This window comes from Lacerta agilis, chromosome 2 (assembly GCF_009819535.1).
Source record: "Lacerta agilis isolate rLacAgi1 chromosome 2, rLacAgi1.pri, whole genome shotgun sequence".
Lineage (NCBI taxonomy): Eukaryota > Metazoa > Chordata > Lepidosauria > Squamata > Lacertidae > Lacerta > Lacerta agilis.
In genome coordinates, this window is record NC_046313.1 from 120,684,880 (window position 1) to 120,706,189 (window position 21,310).

Consider the following 21,310-nt stretch of genomic DNA (forward strand, 5'->3'; position numbering starts at 1 on the left):
ATAGATTCCTCAAATACGCAAGGTGCCTAACCGTAACTCTGCCCTTTGGAACTCCCTGCCTCTTGAAATCCAACAGGCACCTTCACGGGACTCTTTGCAGAGCCTGCTAAAAACATTTTTGTTCAGACAAGCCTGCACAGGTGCTCAGAAAGTAGAGGTTATTTTAACCTGTTTTAGTATTCTAACTTTTGTAGGGCTGCGATTTCCCCCAAATTTTGATTGTTTTCTCTTCCTGTAAACTGCTGAGGTTTTTTCATTCAAGTGGTGTGTAAATTTCATTTTGTGTTTTTTACATTGTACGTTTATGTTGTGAACCACCCTGATATCTACAGATGAAGGGAATAATAATAATAATAATAATAATAATAATAATAATAATAATATACAAATAAGCAGGGCTTGAGTTGGACAGTGTTCTCAAAGCGACTAGCATGAGTTTGGCCAAACTGCGCCTGGCGTGCTGTGGTCCATGGGGTCATGAAGAGTCGGACACGGCTGAACAACAACAAGGGCTTCAAATGTCTCCTAGGAACCCCCACCAGGCTCCATAAATATGAGGAAGGGTCCTCCCTCTGTCCATTTTGCCATCCTGTCTCTCCACCCCCCAGCAATTTTACCTAACAGAGTACCCTTTAAAAAAACTATTAAGCAAAGTGCATTTTACATGCTGACAGCGTATCAGATTTTGCTGAAAAATGAAATCCAGCTCTTTTTTTGAGGGGGGAGGCAATTTAGACAGTTCCCTTCTAACTTGACGCTTCTATAATTCTATGATTCTACAATCTTTGCATACGGCTTGGTTCTAATAAGCTTCCTTCCTAACAAGAATTTTACCGGAACATTGAAACGTAAAACAGGCAGTTGAAAACAGTCGGGGAAATGCCTTAAATCGACAACCTGCAAAAATATTAAAACGACTTGTCTGCATAATGAATATCTGGGTAGGCTTGCCTGAATGAAAATGTTGGCAGCAGGTGCAGGAAAGAGTCTGGCAAAGAAGGAGCCCGAGTCTCCGAAAGAGGCAGTGGCTCTTCTTTGCTTCCTGGCCCTGAAAGCGGCCAGCCTCGCCTCCGTTCCCCAGCCCTTTCCCAAGCTGCCTGAGCCAGTGGGCACCTTCCTCTCATGCGGCAAGGAGGTCCGCCAGTTAACTGGGAGAAATGCTGCCTTTCCTCCCTCTGAACTTCACCCCCAGCAGCTGCCCTCACACTCGCCTCCGCATGCTCCCTGCTCATAATTTCAGTCCCTTAGTTTTCAAGAGCCACTGAGCGGGCGGCTCAGGCACAGCCTTGGCCCACCTGCCCAAAGGCGTCTGCAGCTTCGAGCAGCAGGTGGAAAGAGCCCAACACCCAGAGGGCAGCAGGTTGGCAACACATTCTTGCCCCCAGTGGGCAAAGCAATGCCAGTGACGGCACAGGCCAACCCTGCGACCACCACCAACATTATTGTTTATTAAATTTATATCCTTGCCATCATCCCATCTCCACAGGCAGGTGAAAATCAGCCAGCCTCTCACCCCCCCCCTCCAGCCCAGTCCTCCACACCCCCAGCCAGAAACTCAGACGCCCTCCTCGGCTCACTCTGAGGGACTGTGTTCCAAAGTGCAGCAAGCGGGTTTCAGAAGGAGAGTACACAGCCTCCCAAGCAGCGTTAGAAATTAGCCAGGTGCCAGGCGCGTTTTGCGACTGGCACAGGTCCAATTCTGGCCACGTAGCGATCTCTGGATGCCAGGTGGTGACAGGGAAAAACAGAATGTCTCTTAGAGAAGGAGCTGAAATGTTTTTCTCAAATCTTAAATTTATTCTGAATTATTATTTTTGATGTTTAGATGTGTGCCAGCCACTTTGAGATTTGTTTGTTAAAATATAAAGCAGTATAGAAATGGTGTTATTCATAGTAATGATATCATTGCAAACGACCACAATGGAAAAAGATGCCTAGACATTCAGTTGTGGCAACCGTAGCCCAGATTTCAGGTGCCATTTGGCAATGAGATTCTAACGCTGCTCCCAAGGGAGATGGGGAAAGTCAGAAGATCCTCTGCTGGATCAGGCCTTCGTCCCACCTAGTCCAGGCTCCTGCTTCCCCCGCCAGAAGCCCCAAAGGGGAAACCCGCAAGCAGGATCCGAGCACCAGAGCCACTCCAGCCTCTTGTGGCTGCCAACAACCGGGGTTGGAAAGGGAGGCGGAGCAGAGGCATGAATTGGACTGGTCTTCTTTGAAAGTGCTGGCAAAGGTGCCCCCCAGGAGGTGCCAGGCTGGTGCTTGTGGCTGTGCCCCCTGAGGCCCCCTGCCACGTGGCCAAAGGGAAAATCTCTCTTGCACTCTTTCTTTGCAATTCTTTCTCCGCCTGCTAGAAGGCCAATTCAGGATGGAGAAGCCTGTAAGCTTTTGGGTGGGGGGGGGACACATAGAAAGAGGGAGGGGGCTAGGGACCTGAGTGCAAGTGGTGCTGCCTGCCTCCCCATGCCACCCAAGTCCAACAAGGAAAAGCCACAGGCCAGGAAATGGCAGAGATGGGAACAGCCAACCCCCCCCCAACGTAAAAATGCCAAGCTCCCACACACATTGCTTTTGTGAAAAGGACTGGCTGGCAATATGCAAATGGCATGCAAATGCGAATCTGCTCCCAGCTCGAAGTGCCAATCAGATTGGGAGACATGCAGATCCCTTCTCCACAAGCTCATTAAATCATCTTCAGGGATGCTTGCCAAAAAATTTCCTCCCCCTCCCCCAAGACACACACCAAGAGGGGAACATGTGGCTTAGGCCCAGGAAAAGTGAAGTTTTGGGGGGACCTCTCCAGGGAAGGCCATTTCCCTAGCAGGCGAAAGGAAGTGCGCTACTACTTCTGCTGGTTACATGAGGCAGAGCCCCCCACAAGGTCACCTGGACAGGGGTGCGGATCCTGCCAAGGCATGCTGTTAACCCTTCAGCTGCCTGCCAGCCACCACAGAGATGTCCCCAGACTTCATTTCTGTCCTGGAGTCGAGACCCCTACTCCACCTCCCCCCCCCCCGCCCCCCACCTTACCATCCTCTTTCTGTCGCTATGCAAATGATATGCAAACTGGCAGCGGAAGAAGCCATTGGGCAGCAGCATCTTGTTGAGGGGAAGCAGGAAGGAGTTGCACCACTGTATACACAAGGCACAAGCAGCACGCCTCCCCCACCGGAAAGAAAGGCCCTGGGTGGTCTCCCAGGGAGAAAACTGGGGGCGGAAGAAGTGGCCACCCTCCTCTCGCCAAGTCATTCGGGGGGCGGGTTGGGACCTGCACCCCCAAACAACCATACTATGGGTCAACCGCAGAGTGGCAGGACCTGGGGGGCGGCCCCAGTTCCTGGAAGTGGCAGCAGAGTCACTAGCGCAGCCCAGGACATGCCACCAAGGGAGGGGGCTTGGGCTGCCCCCTTCCTCAGGCCACCTGATGGGGAGCAGGTGAGGTGGGGGTGGAGAAGCTGGACCTTCAGGTCTTGGGGAGGGAAAGGAGGTCTCGGCGGGTGTGTGTGGCTTGGTGGGGGCAGCAGCTCCCTGCAGTGCAGCATCACACTCTGGGAATGTGCTTCTTGCTGAAACGCCCCCCCCCAACACCAACCCCAGCATCCCTCTGACAGGGTTGCCTAGCAACATCACGCCCCCTCTCCTGCCACAGGAAGAGAAGGGAGGCCTCCGGGTGCCAAGCGAGGGGTCCCAGAGCCCCCCCCCGCCCCCGGAGAAGCCCCTTCCTGTTAAGACACAAGGACTGGGAACAGAGAGAAATACGCTGCCCCCCCTCACTCTCTCCCCTCAAGTGGGGATTATTGGGCTCTCTCCCTGCCCCCCACATATCAGCTCATGGTGTGGGATCCTGTGGCACAGAATCCCCCCATGCTTTCAGTGGCACAACCACAAAATATATGCATGAAAGTGTTTGCCAGGCATACTGCAGCCCCCTCCCCACCAAATGCTGCACCTCACCCACGTTGCCCTCCTGCCTGTGCTGGTGCTGCACTAACTCCCCCCCCCCATGGCTGAGAGGGGGTCTGCCCCACAGGAGTGGCAGGCACAGATTGAGGCTTCCAGGACTCTGAGCATGGGCAGAGTAGGAGTTAGGAACCCGCAGGTGCCGGAGGGGGAGCAGTCTCCAGGTGTGGCAGAAGCCCCTGTTCCCTGACCACTCGTCCTGCTGGCTGCTGAGGGTCCAGCTGCTACAGGAGACGGCCTGCCACAGGTGAGCCACCCCCCTCCCGTGGCCCTCTTGTGGCAGTGGGAGGGGGCACTCGGGAAACCCCCAGGACCCTATTCGGACCCCCACTCCCAAGCTCGCCATCATGGTGCGCTCAGCAAGGGGAGGGGGCGCATTTGGCGGATGGGACCACATGGCAGTGCCAACCCTGACCCTTGGAACGGCCGAAAGTGGGATCGCCAGAGAGGGCTCTTTTTTATTGGGGGGGGCGAATTTGCGGGTTGAGGAGGAGGGAGAAGGAAAGACCGAGCTATGGGTCAAGCAGGGGCCTTCAAAGATGCGGGTAAGAGGAGGGGGCTCACTCTGTCCAGCGAGGACGGCAGATGTGAGCAGCACGGGTGGGGAGGGGGCAAGAAGAACTATGACACCCCCCCCTTACAGGCCTCCGTTTCAGGCAGAACCCCCCCCCCCCCAGCTCAGCAGCAGCATCTGCGAGGAGCAGAGGGGATCCCGGGCCTCTGGTGGTGATGGCGGGGGCCTCGCTCCGCCTCCTCTCCCCACAGAGAGGAGCTAGGGGCGGGAGGCGCTGCGCTACCTGCCCCCCCAACCCACGAAGGCCTTCCCGGGACGGTCTGGGATCCAGCGCTAGGATGACGCCTGCCTGCCTCCCTCCGCCCCACGTGGAGACCCGAAGCGGGCCGTGGGCCAGATGGGGGTGGAGGGGGGTATCTGTGTCCCTCCCAACTTCCAGCCGTCCCCCACCCGCCTTGCCCGCCAGGCCCCACGACGACCCCCCCCCCAACATACACAGCATCATCTCCAGCCTGCAACTCCCCACCCCCACTCCGCGCGCCCCGTCAATCCGAGCCCACGCCAGCCTCGTTCCGGATTCACCGCTGCATCCCCCGAAAATGGGGCGCGGGCTGGGTGGACCTGGCCGGGGGCGGCGGGCTTCCCCTCCCTCACCCCCCACCATCAACACACACACATCCACGCGCGCGCCCGTACCTCGGAAGGGGGCATAGGACATGGTGCCTTCAGCCTCTGCCTGCGCGCTCGCGGCTCATGGACCGGCCGGGGAGGGGGACGGCCGGCCCGGCAGGGGAAACAGAGCGGGAGCCGCGGGGAGGGGGCTCAAGCCCGGCAGGAGGAGGAGGAGGAGGCGGGCGGGGGGGGCGCCGGGCCTGCCTGCCTGCCTCCCCCGCACTGCGCCCCCGCCCGCCCGCCTGTTGGCGGCGCCTCCCCGGCTGGTCCTGATGCAAGAGGATGTCGCCGGCTGGTCCTGATGCGAGAGAGGATGCGAGCGAGGATGCAGGCGGCGGCCGCGGAGGAGGAGGAGGATGCTGGCGCGGAGGCTGCGGCGCGCACAGGCTCCCTCTCGCCGCCGCCGCCGCCGCCGCTGCTCTTCGCTCCTCCTCGCTCCTCGCCTTGCCGCCGCCTCCTCCTCCTTCCTCTTCCTCCTCCTCCTCCGGCAGCCGCCTCAGCATCACAGCCCGGCCGGCCGCGCAGAGGAGCACCAGCAGCAGCAGCGCATCTCCGCCGCGTCGCCGCCGCCGTAGGAACGCTGCCCACTCTTAAAGGCGCCCGCCGGCAGCAGCTGCTGCTGCATTTGGAGGGGGGGCCACCGGAGCCGCTGCGGAGGGCAGGAAAGGCGAGGCCTCCTCTTTAAGCGGAGGCAGGCGGGCAGGTGGCGGGGGAGAGGGGGGGTGTCTCAGGGTGCCCCCCACCACGCTGGATCAACCACCGCATTCTCCCGGCATGACTCCCCCTCCATCACAGGACACCCCCAGCTTGCAATTTTTAGGCTTGGTGGGAGAAGAAGGCAGTGTCTGATGCGGGGTTACTACTTTCAAACTTCCCCAGTGGGGACACCCCCATTCTTATCACCCAGGGTGCAAAGGCTCAGCACAGCTTCTCCCCCCCCCAAAAAAAATCTCAAGGCACATCTGGAGGAGGGCTGCAGTGGCTTTGCTAGGCCCTGCTGACTCCTTCCTCCACCTCCTGGCCAGCCACACAGAGCAGAGGCCTGTTGCACTGACCCCCCCCATCCCCACAGCAAGCTGGAAAAGCAGGTCCCTCATGGGCCCATTTTACAGACAGGGAGGACTGAGGCTTCTAGGGCCACTGGGGTGCCTTGTCAGCTGGGTCAGCCTTAGCCACGGACAACCCTGTGGTGTAGGCCAACCCTGCAAGCGAAGCAGGACCTCCTTGCAAGAGCCATATTTGTGATGGGGGGCTATTGATTTCCTCAGTTCCCTAGGAAATCACCCTATGGGAGGCATGCAAGTGAGTGAGGGGGGGCGCTCATCTTCTTTCACCTTCTACTGGGTGGAATGGGAGGCTTCTGGGCAGAAACTATTTGATGGATAAGCAAGAGCGGATATATTAAAGTTAATTTATCTCTCACGTGTGAGGTTTAGAGCCTTAGCCTTTCTGAGTTAAACTATTCCCACCCCTTTGCAGAGTATAAACGGAAACTTTGAGAGTAGGTTGCTTAGCTTTAAATGTACTTGGAGTCACCCCCCTTTGCCACCTGCAGAAGTTATCAAACTGCATAGTAAGTACAAGAAAACAGGTTTACTCACATGTAGGTCTCGCCAGGATTCAGCAAACAACATGGTACCAGGAAGCGGTGATCCTTGTAACTGACTTCCTACAGACTCAAAGAACCAAGGCTGTCAAGCAGCTCAATGGCCTTTGGCTTTTGACTTAGAAGAAATGATACATTTTCTGCTCTCTCTACACCTATGTTATAGGAGGATTTCCCTAAGTCCTTGACCTCCACACCCTTGCTTAAATACTGGAGAACTATGTGTGTAATCTTGGTCACTTTTTCTTGCAATAAGCAGATCATCTACGAATGCCAGTACATAGGGAAATGGTCCATTTTTGCATTTGCTGTACAAACATTTGTCTGTGCGGCTTGTTTGTGCCCTGGCTGTCTGTACGTGCTGTACAATGTCTCATTCCGTGTCCAGCAGCCTGTTTAAAACCATAGAGACCCTTCTGAAGATTGCGTACTAAATGGGCTTCATTTGGTTCAACAAAACTTTTGTCCTGGCCCCACACTGCTCTTTCCTCCTGCACCCCTAGCTACGCCACTGACTACATAGATTGTGCTGATCTCTCCTGTTTTTAAGTCCAACATTCTGTAGCCTTTGCCTCCAGAAGCATATCCTAAAGCAGGGGAAGGCAACCTAAGGCCCGCGGGACAGATGCAGCACAATCGCCTTCTCAATCCAGCCGATGGACGGTCCGAGAATCAGTGTGATTTTACATGAGTAGAATGTGTCCTTTTATTTAAAATGCACCTCTGGATTATTTGTGGGGACTGCCTGGTGTTTTTACATGAGTAGAATGTGTGCTTTTATTTAAAATGCATCTCTGGGTTATTTGTGGGGCATAGGAATTTGTTCATTCCCCCCCCTCCCAAAAATAATCCGGCCCACCACATGGTCTGAGAGACGGTGGACGGACCCCTGTCCTAAAGGAATTACTAGTTCTGCCCTTTTTTGTTATTTATAACCTCTCTTGCCCGCCTGACCTTCACCATGCAACTGTTGGCTAGTTGTGTATAAAAGTAAAGGTATAGGGACCCCTGACCATTCAGTCCAGTCGTGGATGACTCTGAGGTTGCGGTGCTAATCTCTGCAGCATTTGCCCACAGACAGCTTCCGGGTCACGTAGCCAGCATGACTAAGCCGCTTCTGGTGAACCAGAGCAGCACACGGAAACACCGTTTACCTTCCCGCCAAAGCGGTACCTACCGGTATTTATCTACTTGCACTTTGATGTACTTTTGAACTGCTAGGTGGGCAGGAGCAGGGACCAAGCAATGGGAGCTCACGCCGTCGCGGGGATTCGAACCGCCAACGATTGACAAGCCCTATGCTCTGTGGTTTAACTCATAGCGCCACCCACATGTATACCCCTCCTTTATTATTTCCCCTTTCTTCCATTTTTTACACATTCCCTTCTTAACTCACAACTCATCCGTAAGCTCCTTATGCAGCCACACCGGTTTCCTTAGATGCCTCCCACTTTTCTTTCTTGATGGAATTGTCTGCATTTGGGCCTTAAGTATTTCACCTTTAAGAAACTACCATCCATCTTGGACTCCCTTCTGTTTGAATATTTCTGACCATGGGATCACACCCAGTAGCTCCTTCAGCTTCCTGGAATTGGCCTTCTTAAAGTCTAGATTCCTTGTCGACTACCCTCAGCTTTCCCTTGCCTCTGTATTGTGAAACACAGGCGGCCATGGCCACTTCCACCCAAGTTTCTGGGTACCAATTGTACTTTGTACCAATCTTGATAGATGCCATTTCATTGTTTAGCTCAGGGGTCAGCAAACCTTTTCAGCAGGGGGCCGGTCCACTGTCCCTCAGACCTTGTGGGGGGCCAGACTATATTTTTTGGGGGGGGGGGGAAATTGAATGAATTCCTATGCCCCACAAATAACCCAGAGATGTATTTTAAACAAAAGCACACATTCTACTCATGTAAAAACACCAGGCAGGCCCCACAAATAACCTAGAGATGCTTTTTAAATAAAAGGACACATTCTACTCATGTGAAAACACACTGATTCCTGGACCGTCCGCAGGCTGGATTTAGAAGGTGATTGGGCCGGATTCAGCCCCGGGCATTAGTTTGCCTACCCATGGTTTAGCTACTCACCCTGATAGGGACCTAGTTGGTGCTATTTTTTATAGAAAAAGAGGTGCCAGACCACACCATGAACAGCTCCCTTGAGAGGTGCTGGAATTTAGTTTTGGTGAGTTCTGGCTGCAAAAAAGCCCTGGACATTGTGAGCTCAGACCTACTGCCATCTTGCTATGCCTCCAATGTCATCCCTGGTCGGTCCCGTCTGCAGGGCTATGGTGAGAATTCCAGTCTCCACTAACCCAACCAGTGCAGCGATTATGGCATTCAAACCATAAGCATTCAAGGCATTCAAATGTGTCTCTGTGATGTTATTTCCTTTGAACGTCTGTGGCAGGAAACTTAGACTAAGGATTAAAATCCTCCTGGCTTCAGATCATTCTCATTTTTCATTTAGAAGCTGATGGAGACAGAGCCTTACTCTAAGTCCTCTCCCTGTGTGTGTCCAGAGGTGTCCTGGGGGCGGGGCCTCGCTCCGTAGCGTATGTGTTATGATGTCATGACGCATGCACTATGGAGCGCAGCCCGGGCAGACTGCTGCGGACATGCGCAGTCCGCCTGGACTCCCAAGCCGCCACCCGGCACCCCTTCCATGCAGTGGCGGTGGCAGCTGCTTGCATGGAAGGGCTGCTGGGCGGCGGCCTGGGAGTCGCACCCGCAGGGGGTGGTGGCGCAGAGTGTCACCCTCCCCAGGCTGGAACCCGGGGCGCCCCGCCCCCTACGCCCCGCCCTCGCTATGCCACTGTGTGTGTCAAACACCATCTTACTACTTTCAGTAAGTGGAAAGTAACTTAAAAGTATCACCGCCTGCCTTGTCCTCTTCACTGTTCTTTGCTGAATCCTGGCAAGACTTGAATGTGAGGAATCATATTTCTTTTTGCTTACTACTCAGTCTATCACCTGGCTATTTTTGTACGAGGGAAAGAGGGTGACTCCAAGAGTGCTGGGACACTCTGGAGAAGTATATCTAAGGCCCAGCAGCCTAACCTCAAGTTTCCATTTTTACTCTGCAAAGGGATAGTAATATTTTAACTCAGAAAGGCTGAGGCTGGAGACCTGCTGATGTGTAGGTGTCATGGACTGGCCCCATGGAACCCCCAAGGAAAGAAGGCTCAGAGCCCGGGGGTTGGTGGTGGGACAGTGGGAGCAGACTGGGAAGAGGAGGCGCCGGAAGCTGAAGAGGCATCAAGGTTTAGTGAGCAGGAAGAGGCTGGGGCAGAGGCTGGAAGTTGGAGAGGAGGGGGCCAGGAAAGCAGATTGTGACTAAACATTAGGAAGAACTTTCTAAGAGCCACTCAAGCTGCAGAAGATATGACCCCTCGGGAATGAGCTGCAAGGGGACAAATGGATTACAGAAAAAGTAGATGTTATGGGCAAGGGGGATTCTCCTTGCCAGATTTGAAGTTATATTATGAGGTGTCCTGCCTTTGCTGGTTGCAGGAATGGATTTTGCTAAAAAATACAGATTTATTAGATCTGGAAGGTCATGATAATAGGTTTGGGTGGCACACATATTTATGGTATGATAAAACGAAAGTCCCCTTCATGGATCACTGCCTTGTCGTGGCGAAGGGGCTTGAATTACTCAGGCAAGCTATGGACAGGTCAAGATGGACAGGTCATAGCGGAGAGTTTGGACCAAACGTGATCCACCTGGAGAAGGAACTGGCAAGCCGCTCCAGTATCCCTGCCAAGAAAACTCCATGGACAAAGACAACAGGCATATAAAAGATATGACGCTGGAAGATGAGCCCCTCAGGTCGGAAGGCGTCCAACTTGCTACTGGGGAAGAGCGGAGGACAAGTACAAGTAGATCCAGAGCTGATGAAGCGGCTGGGCCAAAGCCGAAAGGACGCTCAGTTGCGGATATGCCTGGAAGCGAAAGGAAAGTCCAATGCTGTAAAGAAAAGTATTGCATAGGAACCTGGAATGTAAGAACCATGAACCTTGGTAAGCTGGATGTGGTAAAAAATGAGATGGCAAGAATAAACATTGACATCCTAGGCATCAGTGAACTAAAATGGACAGGAATGGGCGAATTCAGTTCGGATGACTATCATATCTATTACTGTGGGCAGGAATCCCGTAAAAGAAATGGAGTGGCCCTCATAGTCAACAAAAGAGTGGCGAAAGCTGTACTGGGATGCAACTTCAAAAATGATAGAATGATCTCGATACGAATCCAAGGCAGTCCTTTTAACATCACAGTAATCCAAGTTTATGCACCAACTACCAGTGCTGAAGAAACCGAAATTGATCAATTCTATGAAGACTTACAACACCTTATAGAAATGACACCAAAGAAGGATGTTCTTCTCATTATAGGGGATTGGAATGCTAAAGTAGGAAGTCAAGAGATAAAAGGAACAACCGGCAAGTTTGGCCTTGGAGATCAAAATGAAGCAGGGCAAAGGCTAATAGAGTTCTGTCAAGAGAACAAGCTGGTCATCACAAACACTCTTTTCCAACAACACAAGAGACGACTCTACACATGGACATCACCAGATGGGCAACATCGAAATCAGATTGATTATATTCTCTGCAGCCAAAGATGGAGAAGCTCTATACACTCAGCAAAAACAAGACCTGGAGCTGACTGTGGCTCAGATCATCAGCTTCTTATAGCAAAATTCCAGCTTAAACTGAAGAAAGTAGGAAAAACCACTGGGCCAGTAAGATTCAATCTAAATCAAATTCCTTATGAATACACAGTTGAAGTGAAGAACAGGTTCAAGGATTTAGATTTGGTGGATAGAGTACCTGAAGAACTGTGGGTGGAGGCTCGTAACATTATACAGGAGACAGCAACGAAAACCATCCCAATGAAAAAGAAATGCAATAAAGCAAAGTGGCTGACCAATGAGGCCTTACAAATAGCGGGGGAGAGAAGACAAGCAAAATGCGAAGGAGATCATGAAAGATACAGGAAATTGAATGCAGATTTCCAAAGAATAGCAAGGAGAGACAAGAGGGCCTTTCTAAACGAGCAATGCAAAGAAATAGAGGAAAATAACAGAATGGGAAAAACCAGAGATTTATTCAAGAAAATTGGAGATATGAAAGGAACATTTCGTACAAAGATTACCACAATTAAGGACAAAAGTGGAAAGGACCTAACAGAAGCAGAAGACATCAAGAAGAGGTGGCAAGAATACACAGAGGAATTATACCAGAAAGATATGGAGGTCTCATACACCCCAGGAAATGTGGTTGCTGACCTTGAGCCAGACATCCTGGAGAGTGAAGTCAAATGGGCCTTAGAAAGCCTTGCTAACAACAAGGCCAGTGGAAGTGATGATATTCCAGCTGAACTATTTAAAATTTTAAAAGAGGATGCTGTTAAGGTGCTGCACTCAATATGCCAGCAAGTTTGGAAAACTCAGCAGTGGCCAGAGGATTGGAGAAGATCAGTCTACATCCCAATCCCAAAGAAGGGCAGTGCCAAAGAATGCTCCAACTACCGCACAATTGCACTCATTTCACACGCTAGCAAGGTTATGCTTAAAATTCTACAAGGCAGGCTTAAGCAGTATGTGGACCGAGAACTCCCAGAAGTGCAAGCTGGATTTCGAAGGGGCAGAGGAACCAGAGACCAAATTGCAAACATGCGCTGGATTATGGAGAAAGCCCGAGAGTTCCAGAAAAACATCTACTTCTGCTTCATTGATTATGCAAAAGCATTTGACTGTGTCGACCACAGCAAACTATGGCAAGTTCTTAAAGAAATGGGAGTGCCGGATCACCTCATTTGCTTCCTGAGAAATCTCTATGTGGGACAAGAAGCTACAGTTAGAACTGGATATGGAACAACTGATTGGTTCAAAATTGGGAAAGGAGTACGACAAGGCTGTATATTGTCTCCCTGCTTATTTAACTTATATGCAGAATACATCATGCGAAAGGCTGGACTGGATGAATCCCCAACCGGAATTAAGATTGCCGGAAAAAATATCAACAACCTCAGATATGCTGATGATACTACCTTGATGGCAGAAAGTGAGGAAGAATTGAAGAACCTTTTAATGAGGGTGAAAGAAGAGAGCGCAAAATATGGTCTGAAGCTCAACATCAAAAAAACTAAGACCATGGCCACTGGTCCCATCACCTCCTGGCAAATAGAAGGGGAAGAAATGGAGGCAGTGAGAGATTTCACTTTCTTGGGTTCCATGATCAATGCAGATGGTGACAGCAGTCACGAAATCAGAAGACGCCTGCTTCTTGGGAGAAAAGCAATGACAAACCTAGACAGCATCTTAAAAAGCAAAGACATCACCTTGCCGACAAAAGTCCGTATAGTTAAAGCTATGGTTTTCCCAGTAGTAATGTACGGAAGTGAGAGCTGGACCATAAAGAAGGCTGATCGCCGTAGAATTGATGCTTTTGAATTATGGTGCTGGAGGAGACTCTTGAGAGTCCCGTGGACTGCAAGAAGATCAAACCTATCCATTCTCAAAGAAATCAGCCCTGAGTACTCACTAGAAGGACAGATCCTGAAGTTGAGGCTCCAGTACTTTGGCCACCTCATGAGAAGAGAAGAATCCCTAGAAAAGACCCTGATGTTGGGAAAGATGGAGGGCACAAGGAGAAGGGGACGACAGAGGATGAGATGGTTGGACAGTGTTCTTGAAGCTACTAACATGAGTTTGGCCAAACTGCGAGAGGCAGTGAAGGATAGGCGTGCCTGGCGTACTCTGGTCCATGGGGTCACGAAGAGTCGGACACGACTGAACGACTGAACAACAAAACGAAAGTACATAAAGGATTACTGAACCACTTGATAAGAAAATCAATCTACAAGGTATAGGATAGGTATAAAAACCTATTAGAATGAAGAACACCATGGTGGCTCTCTCCACCGGAAGCAATTTCAGTTAAAAAATTTTGAACATGATAGGTGATTGGGCCACCTATAATTTGTTAAGAGAGGCAGGAGACCAACTAAAATTTATAAATTTTGAAGATAGTAGATAATTAAGATTGCTGGAAGAAATATCAACAACCTCAGATATGCTGATGACACAACCTTGATGACAGAAAGTGAGGAGGAATTAAAGAACCTTTTAATGAGGGGAGACCGCAAAATATGGTCTGAAGCAACATTAAAAAAAATGAAGATCATGGCCACTGGTCCTAATCCATTTTGCATTACTTTCTATGTGAGAGTGTGCCTTGGTTTTGGAATGCTTTGGTTTTCGTACGGACTTCTGGGACAGATTAAGTTTGAGAACCAAGGTACCACCGTACAACTTTTAGAAGACATCTCAAAGCAGCCCTCTCTAGGGAAGTTTTCAATGTTTGATTGTTACGCTATTCCATATCTTGGAATAGGATGTCCCTATTTTCACTGGAGATGTGAGAACTCATGACACATTGCGCCCCCCCTTCTCCCTTCCTCTTGCCAGGGGACCCTTGGGATTATACAAACCCCTCAGACTTGCCCCCGTCCCCCCTGGTTTCCCTATTTTACCCTTTTTCTTGCATATAGTTATATTTATCCATTCTATTTCATCTCCTTATTTACTACTTTGGTTCATTTTACTTCATAAATGTTAAATCAACCCTGCTAATGTTTCTAAGTAACTGAGGTTTCTAAGGTATTCTGCAATTTTTTTTTCTCATTCTTGATTAATTTTTTTTTGTCATCTTGGTGCCTGATCTTCCCGATCATCTTTGGCATTTTGTCATCGTCCATCATTTTGGGAATCCGCTCTTCTTTTGTTGGGACCTTCCTTCCAAATCTGTATGCAGCTGTAGTTGCATACAGAAACAGTCTTTTTAGGTCTCTTGGTATTTCTTCTCCTGTTGAACCTAGTAAGAAGGTTTCTGGGGTCCCCCCCCAATTCATTATAGTATCATTTCCCAGAAGCCTTTTACTACCTTACATGACCACCACATACAGTACATCTTTAACGAGGGTGAAAGAAGAGAGCGCAAAATATGGTCTGAAGCTCAACATCAAAAAAACGAAGATCATGGCCAGGGGCGTTTCTAGCCCCTTGGCTGCCCAGAGTGGGAAGCCAAGAGGCATCCCTGGGGGTGGGGCATTGTGGCATGTGCGTGCGTCATGACGCACACGCACAGCGCAACACCCTGCCCCCGGAGATGCTGGGCGGTGGCTTCGGGAGTCTCTGCGGGCTGCAGAGACTCCCAAAGCCGCTGCCTGGCACCCCAAGGCAGAGCACAAGTTGGGGCAGGGAGAGGGGCGGGCCAGCAAGGAGGGGTATCACCCCTCCTCGCTGGCCCGCCCCTCTCCATGCCCGGCTCCGCAAGCCAGCCAGCGGCGGGAAAAGCTGCTGAAAGCCTTTCAGAGGCTTTTTTTGGCCGCCAGCTGGCCCGTGTGGAGCATGGCATAGAGGCAAGGGGCAGGCCAGCAAGGAGGGGGTGGCACCCCTCCTCGCTGGCCCGTCCCTTGCCTCCATGACGCGGTGAAAAAACCCGCTGGCAGGGGGGGCTATTTTCGGCTCCACCCTGGCAGTGCTGAAAATAGCCTTTAAAAAAGCCCAGGGGGGTGGTGCCACCGCCCAAAGTGTCATTCCCAGCAGGGCGCTGCCCGGGACGGACCGCCCCCCCGCCCCCTTGCTACTCTCCTTATCATGGCCACTTGTCCCAACACCTCCTGGCAAATAGAAGGGGAATAAATGGAAGCAATGAGAAATTTTACTTTCTTGGGTTCCATGATCACTGTAGATTGTGACAGCAGTCATGAAATTAAAAGACGCCTGCTTCTTGGGAGAAAAGCAATGACAAACCAAGACAGCATCTTAAAAAGCAGAGACATCACTTTACTGACAAAGGTCCATAAAGCTATGGTTTTCCCAGTAGTGATGTATGGAAGTGAGAGCTGGACCATAAAGAAGGCTGATCGCTGAAGAATTGGTGCCTTTGAATTATGGTGCTGGCAGGAGAAAACAGGGGCAAAGATGGAGAGGAGGCAGATGGAAGTTCAACAGGAGAAGCTGTGGGGAGGGAGGCGAAAACGGGGGGAAAGACGAACAGGAGGCAGGCAGGAGCCGCCTTTCACACACAAAAACCTGTGGTTGCTGTGGTTTTTGAAATGCTTAGTTGTAATGTTGAGTTTATGTTAGGTTAGAAGCTGTGGGGAGGAAGGTGAAAACGGGGGAAGACAAACAGCAGACAGGCAGAAGTTCAACAGGAGAAGCTGTGGGGAGGGAGGCAAAAATGGGGGAAAGACGAACAGGAGGCAGGCAGGAGTTCAACGGGAGAAGCTATGGGGAGGCAGGGAAAAATGGGGGAAATACGGAGAGAAGGCATGCGGAAGTTCAACAAGAGAAGCTGTGGGGAGGCAGGCGAAAACGGGGGCAAAGACGGAGAGGAGGCAGGTGGAAGTTCAACAGGAGAAGTTGTGGGGAGGGAAAATTGAAATGGGGCACTCGGAAGTTTGTGGGGATAAGCTGTGGGAAACCAGGCGAGACCGGGGGGGGGGGGGAGAGCCACAGCAAGGTGTGGCCGGGGCAGCTAGTAAAATAAATAAAACAGTATTGTAGATGATAAAAATTAAAATTATTTTTTTTCTTACCTGCACTGATGATGGTCATTGTTTGGATGGGGGGCTTTTATCCATTTCCGCAGTCACACAATCAATCAGTAGCTAGCTGAACTGCGTTCCACACTGTCACAAAAACAAATTAACCAAAAAAGCCTCAAAAACAAAAACGCAAAATCAATAGCAAAAACAGGAGCACCAAATACAGTGGTACCTTGATTCTCGAACCTAATCCGTTCAGGAAGTGTGTTTGACTTCTGAAATGTTCGAAAACCAAGGTGCATCTTCTGATTGGTGCAGGCGCCCCAGAAACAATAGTCAACAGCCGCATTGGACGTTCAGCTTCCAAAAAACTTTCAAAAACTGGAATACTTACCGTACTTCTGGGTTTTCGGTGTTTGGGAACCAAGGCGTTTGAGAACCAAGGTACCACTGTAGTGTAATTTACTGTATCTCCTTGCCATCTGGTTATCATTGCGTTATAAGAAAAAACTGCTCATTTTTCCCTGATGGAGTATCCAAGAGCCTGCATAGAATCCTTAGGTAGGTTCTCTAGGAGAAAATAGCAGAGGCCAACCAGAGAATATTGACAAGCAAAGCGGCTAGTAAGCAGATCTTTATTAAACTGTTGCAACAGGGTCCCCCATTCCCCTTATATAGACTTTTGAAGTTGCCCACCCTAAAGCCATAGACCAGGGCCGTGGCGCAACGATCCCTCGGCGCCCCCGGCGTGCCGCCTCTCCGCCCGCTGGCCGCCCCTTGGGGGGGGGTGAGCAGGGCATGAGCTCCAGCTGGGGCTCCGGAGGGCGGGCGGTTTGCAGCTCGCCCACCGGTGCGCAAGCGCCCGCCCACCTGCCCATGCGGGTGGGGATTGGTTGGGGAGGGGGCGCCTGGTATGCCGGCGGGCTCACGGGGGCGCCCCTGGGGGGCCCGGCGCCCTGGCGCGCCGCACCACCCAGCATCTATGACGAGACGGCCCTGCCATAGACCCCCCCCAAAAAATCATATATACACCACAGAAGGCAGTCTCCAGCAGAAATCCTGCCTGCCAGGATACCTGACAGTGGTCGCGGGGGAAGGGTTCGGAGCACAACGGGCACAGCCGGGGAGCCCAGGGCACGGGACGCTCTTCCCGCACCCCAACCGAAGCCCCGCTATGCGGCTGCAGGGCTCCTAACCCCTGGGATGAACTGGGTGCTTCGCAGCCGAAGCAGCCCACGACCATCCATAATGGCGCCAGCCGCCGGAAGTCCGTTAATAGGGTACTTTAGTTCCTGAATCCAGGTCACAGGCTCACCCTGTTCATACACAAATACTGTACGCTCTAAAGTCAGGATTTGTAAGCGAAAAGACAATGGGGAGAATATTTGAGGTTACTGGAAGTGTCAAAATTGCTATCCTGTACTATTTCAGACACGTGGTTTATTTGCCTTGTAAATTTATGAACATTTTTTTTATATATATAAGACCTTAGAATTCCTATAACACCCTATTCCAAGATATGAAATAACATAACATCAAACCAGGGCTGGATTTAGGTTTGACGAGGCCCTCAGCTACTGTAGGGAATGGGGCCCTTTCTATGTCCAGCTGTCCTTTGTCGACAACGCTGTTTTTTGTGTTGCATATATGCTATATGGTAATTTATGGACCCAAGAGGTCCACACACGACGGAAAACACTGTTGCTGTATGTAGGTTTTATTTTATTTGTTTTTTATCCTATATTTTGGAAATGTGCCTCGGGGGGCCTCTTGAGAGTGGGGCCCTAAGCTAGAGCTTGTTTAGCTTATCCGTAAATCCGACACTGCGATCAAACATTAAAAACTTCCCTAGGCGGGGCTGCCTTCAGATGTCTTCTCAAAGTATTTATCTCCTTGACATCGGATCATTATGAAAAATAAGGCCCCCTCTGCCCCCCATTCCCTTTCCAGCAGCTTTTGCGGCCTTGAAAGGTCAGAGCAGAACCATAATAAGTTTTTTTGGGGGGGGGGGGCAGCCGCATTTGGGGCGACGCAGGAAGACCTCCCAGGCTGGCCGTGCAAGAGAAAGGGGGATGCGCCGAAAACGACGTTCGTGGGCGGGGCCGATGACGTCAGAGGGCCGTACGGAGAGCGGGGCGGGGCTCCTGCTCACGTGGTGCGGACGCGACGGAGAGCAGGTAAGGGGAGAGAGAGCCGGGGAGCCCCCCCCCCCCGCAGCAGCCTCTCGAGGGCCCCCCTAAAAAGCAGAATCGGGGACCCTTTGCAAAGAGACCACCCCAAGAAACCCTGATCCGCGCCCCCCTTCTTTGCAGGCGGGAGTTCCACCGGTGAAGGCGCCGCCGCCGGCGGCGGGACACTGCCCCGGTTGAGTGGCTGCCTGCGCCGCCCGGGAAAGGAGCGGGCGGGGGTGCAGGCACGTCGGAGCAGCAAGCATCCCTTGAGGGGAGGGCTGGGGAGACCCCCTTGTGCCCCCCCACCCGCCCCCCATGCCAGGCAGGAGCAGCCGAGTGCAGATGGCCCAAGGCGCCTGCTGTGTAAGTAGCTGGAGTGGGGGGCCCCAGACACAGAAAGCTGGCCTGGCTGTGGGGGATGCTTTCTGGCTCAGTGCAGGCCGGGGGGGGGCAATGGGGACCCTGTCACCCCCCCCAAAGCCCCCGACTTTCCCCCCACAGGTCCTTCTCCTGGCGCTGCTGATGCTCCCTCTGCTCCGGACGGCCTCCCAACTCTTCTCCTCCATGGCTGCCTCCGCCGGGGGGCCCTACGTCCCCGGGACCCTCTCTGCTGCCTTCGTCACCTGCCCCAACCAGACCGTTGCCAAGGAGATTGCCAGGTGAGCCCTGCCTGGGAGGGGGTTGGGATGGATGATCCTCAGGGGTCCCTACCGAGCCTGCTGTTCTGGTTGGAAAACAGGGCTGCCCTGGGACCTTCCTTCTGCCTTGCCCCCACCCCGACCGATGGCAAGGGGAGGCTCTGCCAGGCCCTGAGGGTCTTTCTCTCCGTCTGCCCACCCTGCAGGGCTGTCGTGGAGAAGAAGCTGGCAGCCTGCGTCAACATCGTTCCCCAGATCACCTCCATGTGAGTGACGAGTGCCAGCCCTCTGCCCTGGTGGGGTGGGCAACGGCTCAGGCATGGGCCAATGTGGGGCTGCAAGGCGGCAGGGCACCCCAGAGAAGGGGTGCCGGGGGTACACCACCCACCCACCTCCCCAAACCCAGGCCTAGGATTGGGGTTGGACTAGATCAGGGGTCAGCAACCTTTTCCAGCCGTGGGCCGGTCCACTGTCCCTCAGACCATGTGGTGGGCCGGACTATATTTTGGAAAAAAAGAAAAAATTCCTATGCCCTACAAATAACTCAGAGGTGCATTTTAAATAAAATGACACATTCTACTCATGTAAAAACACGCTGAATCCCGGACCATTCACGGGCTGGATTGAGAAGGCGATTGGGCCGCATCCGGCCCCCAGGCCTTAGTTTGGGGACCCCTGGACTAGATGGCTCCTGGGGTTCCATCCAGGATTCTGTGCCCTGAGATGGGCCATGGGGATTTCCTCGCTGGGCAATTTCATTTCGTTATTATATTTACATACATTATTATTATTATTATTATTATTATTATTATTATTATTATTATTATTATATACATTTCAATTATTCCCACCAGGAGCTCTGCAAGTGCGGGGGGAGCTGGGCCTGAGGCCCTTTGCACCCTCTGCAAAAGGGCTCTCCCCCCTTTGCTGGGGGGCACCACAGGCCACACACCCTTGGTGCCATATGTGGTTCTGCTGCCCCTCACAACATCCCTGTGAGGCAGGCCACACCATAAGCTTCATGGCCAAGAAGGGGCTCCCAGGCTCCCTCGCCTGATGCTCTAACCACTGTACGACCGCTGCCTCCCCATCTCTTGGTCTCTCTCTTGCAGCTACGAGTGGAAGGGCAAGATTGAGGAGGACTCGGAGGTGTTGCTGGTGAGTCACTGGTCCCCGGGCCCCCCACACCCTGCACCCTGCAGCCCTTGCTGTCCCCCCCTATAGGTCCACAAAGAGGCGAGGGGGGAAGCGGCCTTCAAATGCCCAGCAGCACCGCCTAGTCCCTTGACTGCCAGCTGGTGGCTCTGGCGGGCAGGAGTGGGGGGTGACCTTAGCCAGCCCTACCTGAGGAATTTCCACCAGCAAACTCAGGGGCTGAAGCAGCTGAGCCCCAGGGCCCCATTGCCCCAGGTACTGTGAGGACATGTAGGGTTGGAAGGGGGCCCAGTGATGGCAAGGGCGCCCCACTGTTTGGAGGGGGCCTTCTGCTAGCCTCTGCTCTCACTATGCTCCACTGTGCTGGGGGGGAGCAGGGAAGCCCCCCATTAAGGAAGGAGGAGCTGTGATGGGAACGTGGGAGGGATTTCTGGCCTGGCGCCCCACCCCAGGCAAAGCTTGGTGCCCCACCAGTCCAGGAGGGGGCAGCAGCAGCACAGAACACACTGGGAGGCTTCTCAGAGCGTCCCCTCTAACCATTGGGCATCACTTCCAGCACACACTGGGGGGGGGTGTGTCAATGCTTTGCATTCAATCCCGCCTCTCCCCCCAACAGATGATCAAGACACGCAGTTCTCGTGCCTCGGCCCTCGCAGAGTTTGTCCGGTGAGTCACTTGGGGGGTGAGGATGGCTGGGACACACACACACACACACATCGAAGGACCCCCACTCCAGCCCCGCTGCGAGGTGACATCCCCTTTTCTGCCCCCTGCAGGTCCGTGCACCCTTACGAAGTGGCAGAGGTGATCGCCGTCCCCATCCAACAGGGGAACCCTCCCTACCTGCAGTGGGTCGCGGAGACTGTCCCAGAGTGAAGCGGCGGGGCTGGGGGGGGCGCCCCATAGCCAAGAAGGAGATTTTAGTAGGAGAGCAGAAATAAACACCTCTCCGCCCCTGCTTTGTGGGGAGAAAGCCAAGGTGTCTGAATCTGTCCCTGGGTAAGAGGAATTGGGGGGGGGGAGGTGGGGGGGT

At 52.6% G+C, this 21,310-nt stretch overlaps 2 protein-coding genes across 12 annotated transcripts in view; one reads left to right on the forward strand and one right to left on the reverse strand.

The window, feature by feature from the left end:
- Positions 1–5,295, reverse strand: part of SYNGAP1 (synaptic Ras GTPase activating protein 1) — a 65,127-nt gene extending 59,832 nt beyond the window's left edge. For all 9 annotated transcript variants that reach the window (XR_004426069.1, XM_033141829.1, XM_033141828.1 and 6 more), the window contains exon 1: positions 5,171–5,295. Coding sequence is in view for 8 of the 9 variants with exons in the window: in XM_033141829.1 (XP_032997720.1) it covers positions 5,171–5,192 (22 nt within the window). In the remaining variant the exon portion in view is untranslated. The remainder of the gene's footprint in view (positions 1–5,170) is intronic.
- Positions 5,296–18,386: 13,091 nt separating this feature from the next.
- Positions 18,387–21,255, forward strand: CUTA (cutA divalent cation tolerance homolog). Of its 3 annotated transcripts, none has more exons than XM_033142599.1 (6): positions 18,387–18,490; positions 18,986–19,143; positions 19,329–19,388; positions 20,235–20,280; positions 20,894–20,943; positions 21,054–21,255. In XM_033142599.1, exons 1-6 carry the CDS (start codon positions 18,419–18,421, stop codon positions 21,151–21,153), a joined length of 486 nt encoding a protein of 161 aa, XP_032998490.1. In that variant the 5' UTR covers positions 18,387–18,418; the 3' UTR covers positions 21,154–21,255. The 3 variants fall into 3 exon arrangements, with proteins under 3 accessions (XP_032998490.1, XP_032998492.1, XP_032998491.1); XM_033142600.1 differs by lacking the exon at positions 18,387–18,490 and adding an exon at positions 18,769–18,847; XM_033142601.1 differs by lacking the exon at positions 19,329–19,388.
- Positions 21,256–21,310: the final 55 nt, after the last annotated feature.

Excerpts from the sequence above, each read along its gene's own strand:
- CUTA (XM_033142599.1), top strand. The coding sequence starts at position 18,419 with ATGACGTCAGAGGGCCGTACGGAGAGCGGGGCGGGGCTCCTGCTCACG. Across the intron at positions 19,389-20,234 it reads GTTCCCCAGATCACCTCCAT|CTACGAGTGGAAGGGCAAGA; the intron begins GTGAGTGACGAG and ends TCTCTCTTGCAG. Across the intron at positions 20,944-21,053 it reads GCCCTCGCAGAGTTTGTCCG|GTCCGTGCACCCTTACGAAG; the intron begins GTGAGTCACTTG and ends TGCCCCCTGCAG.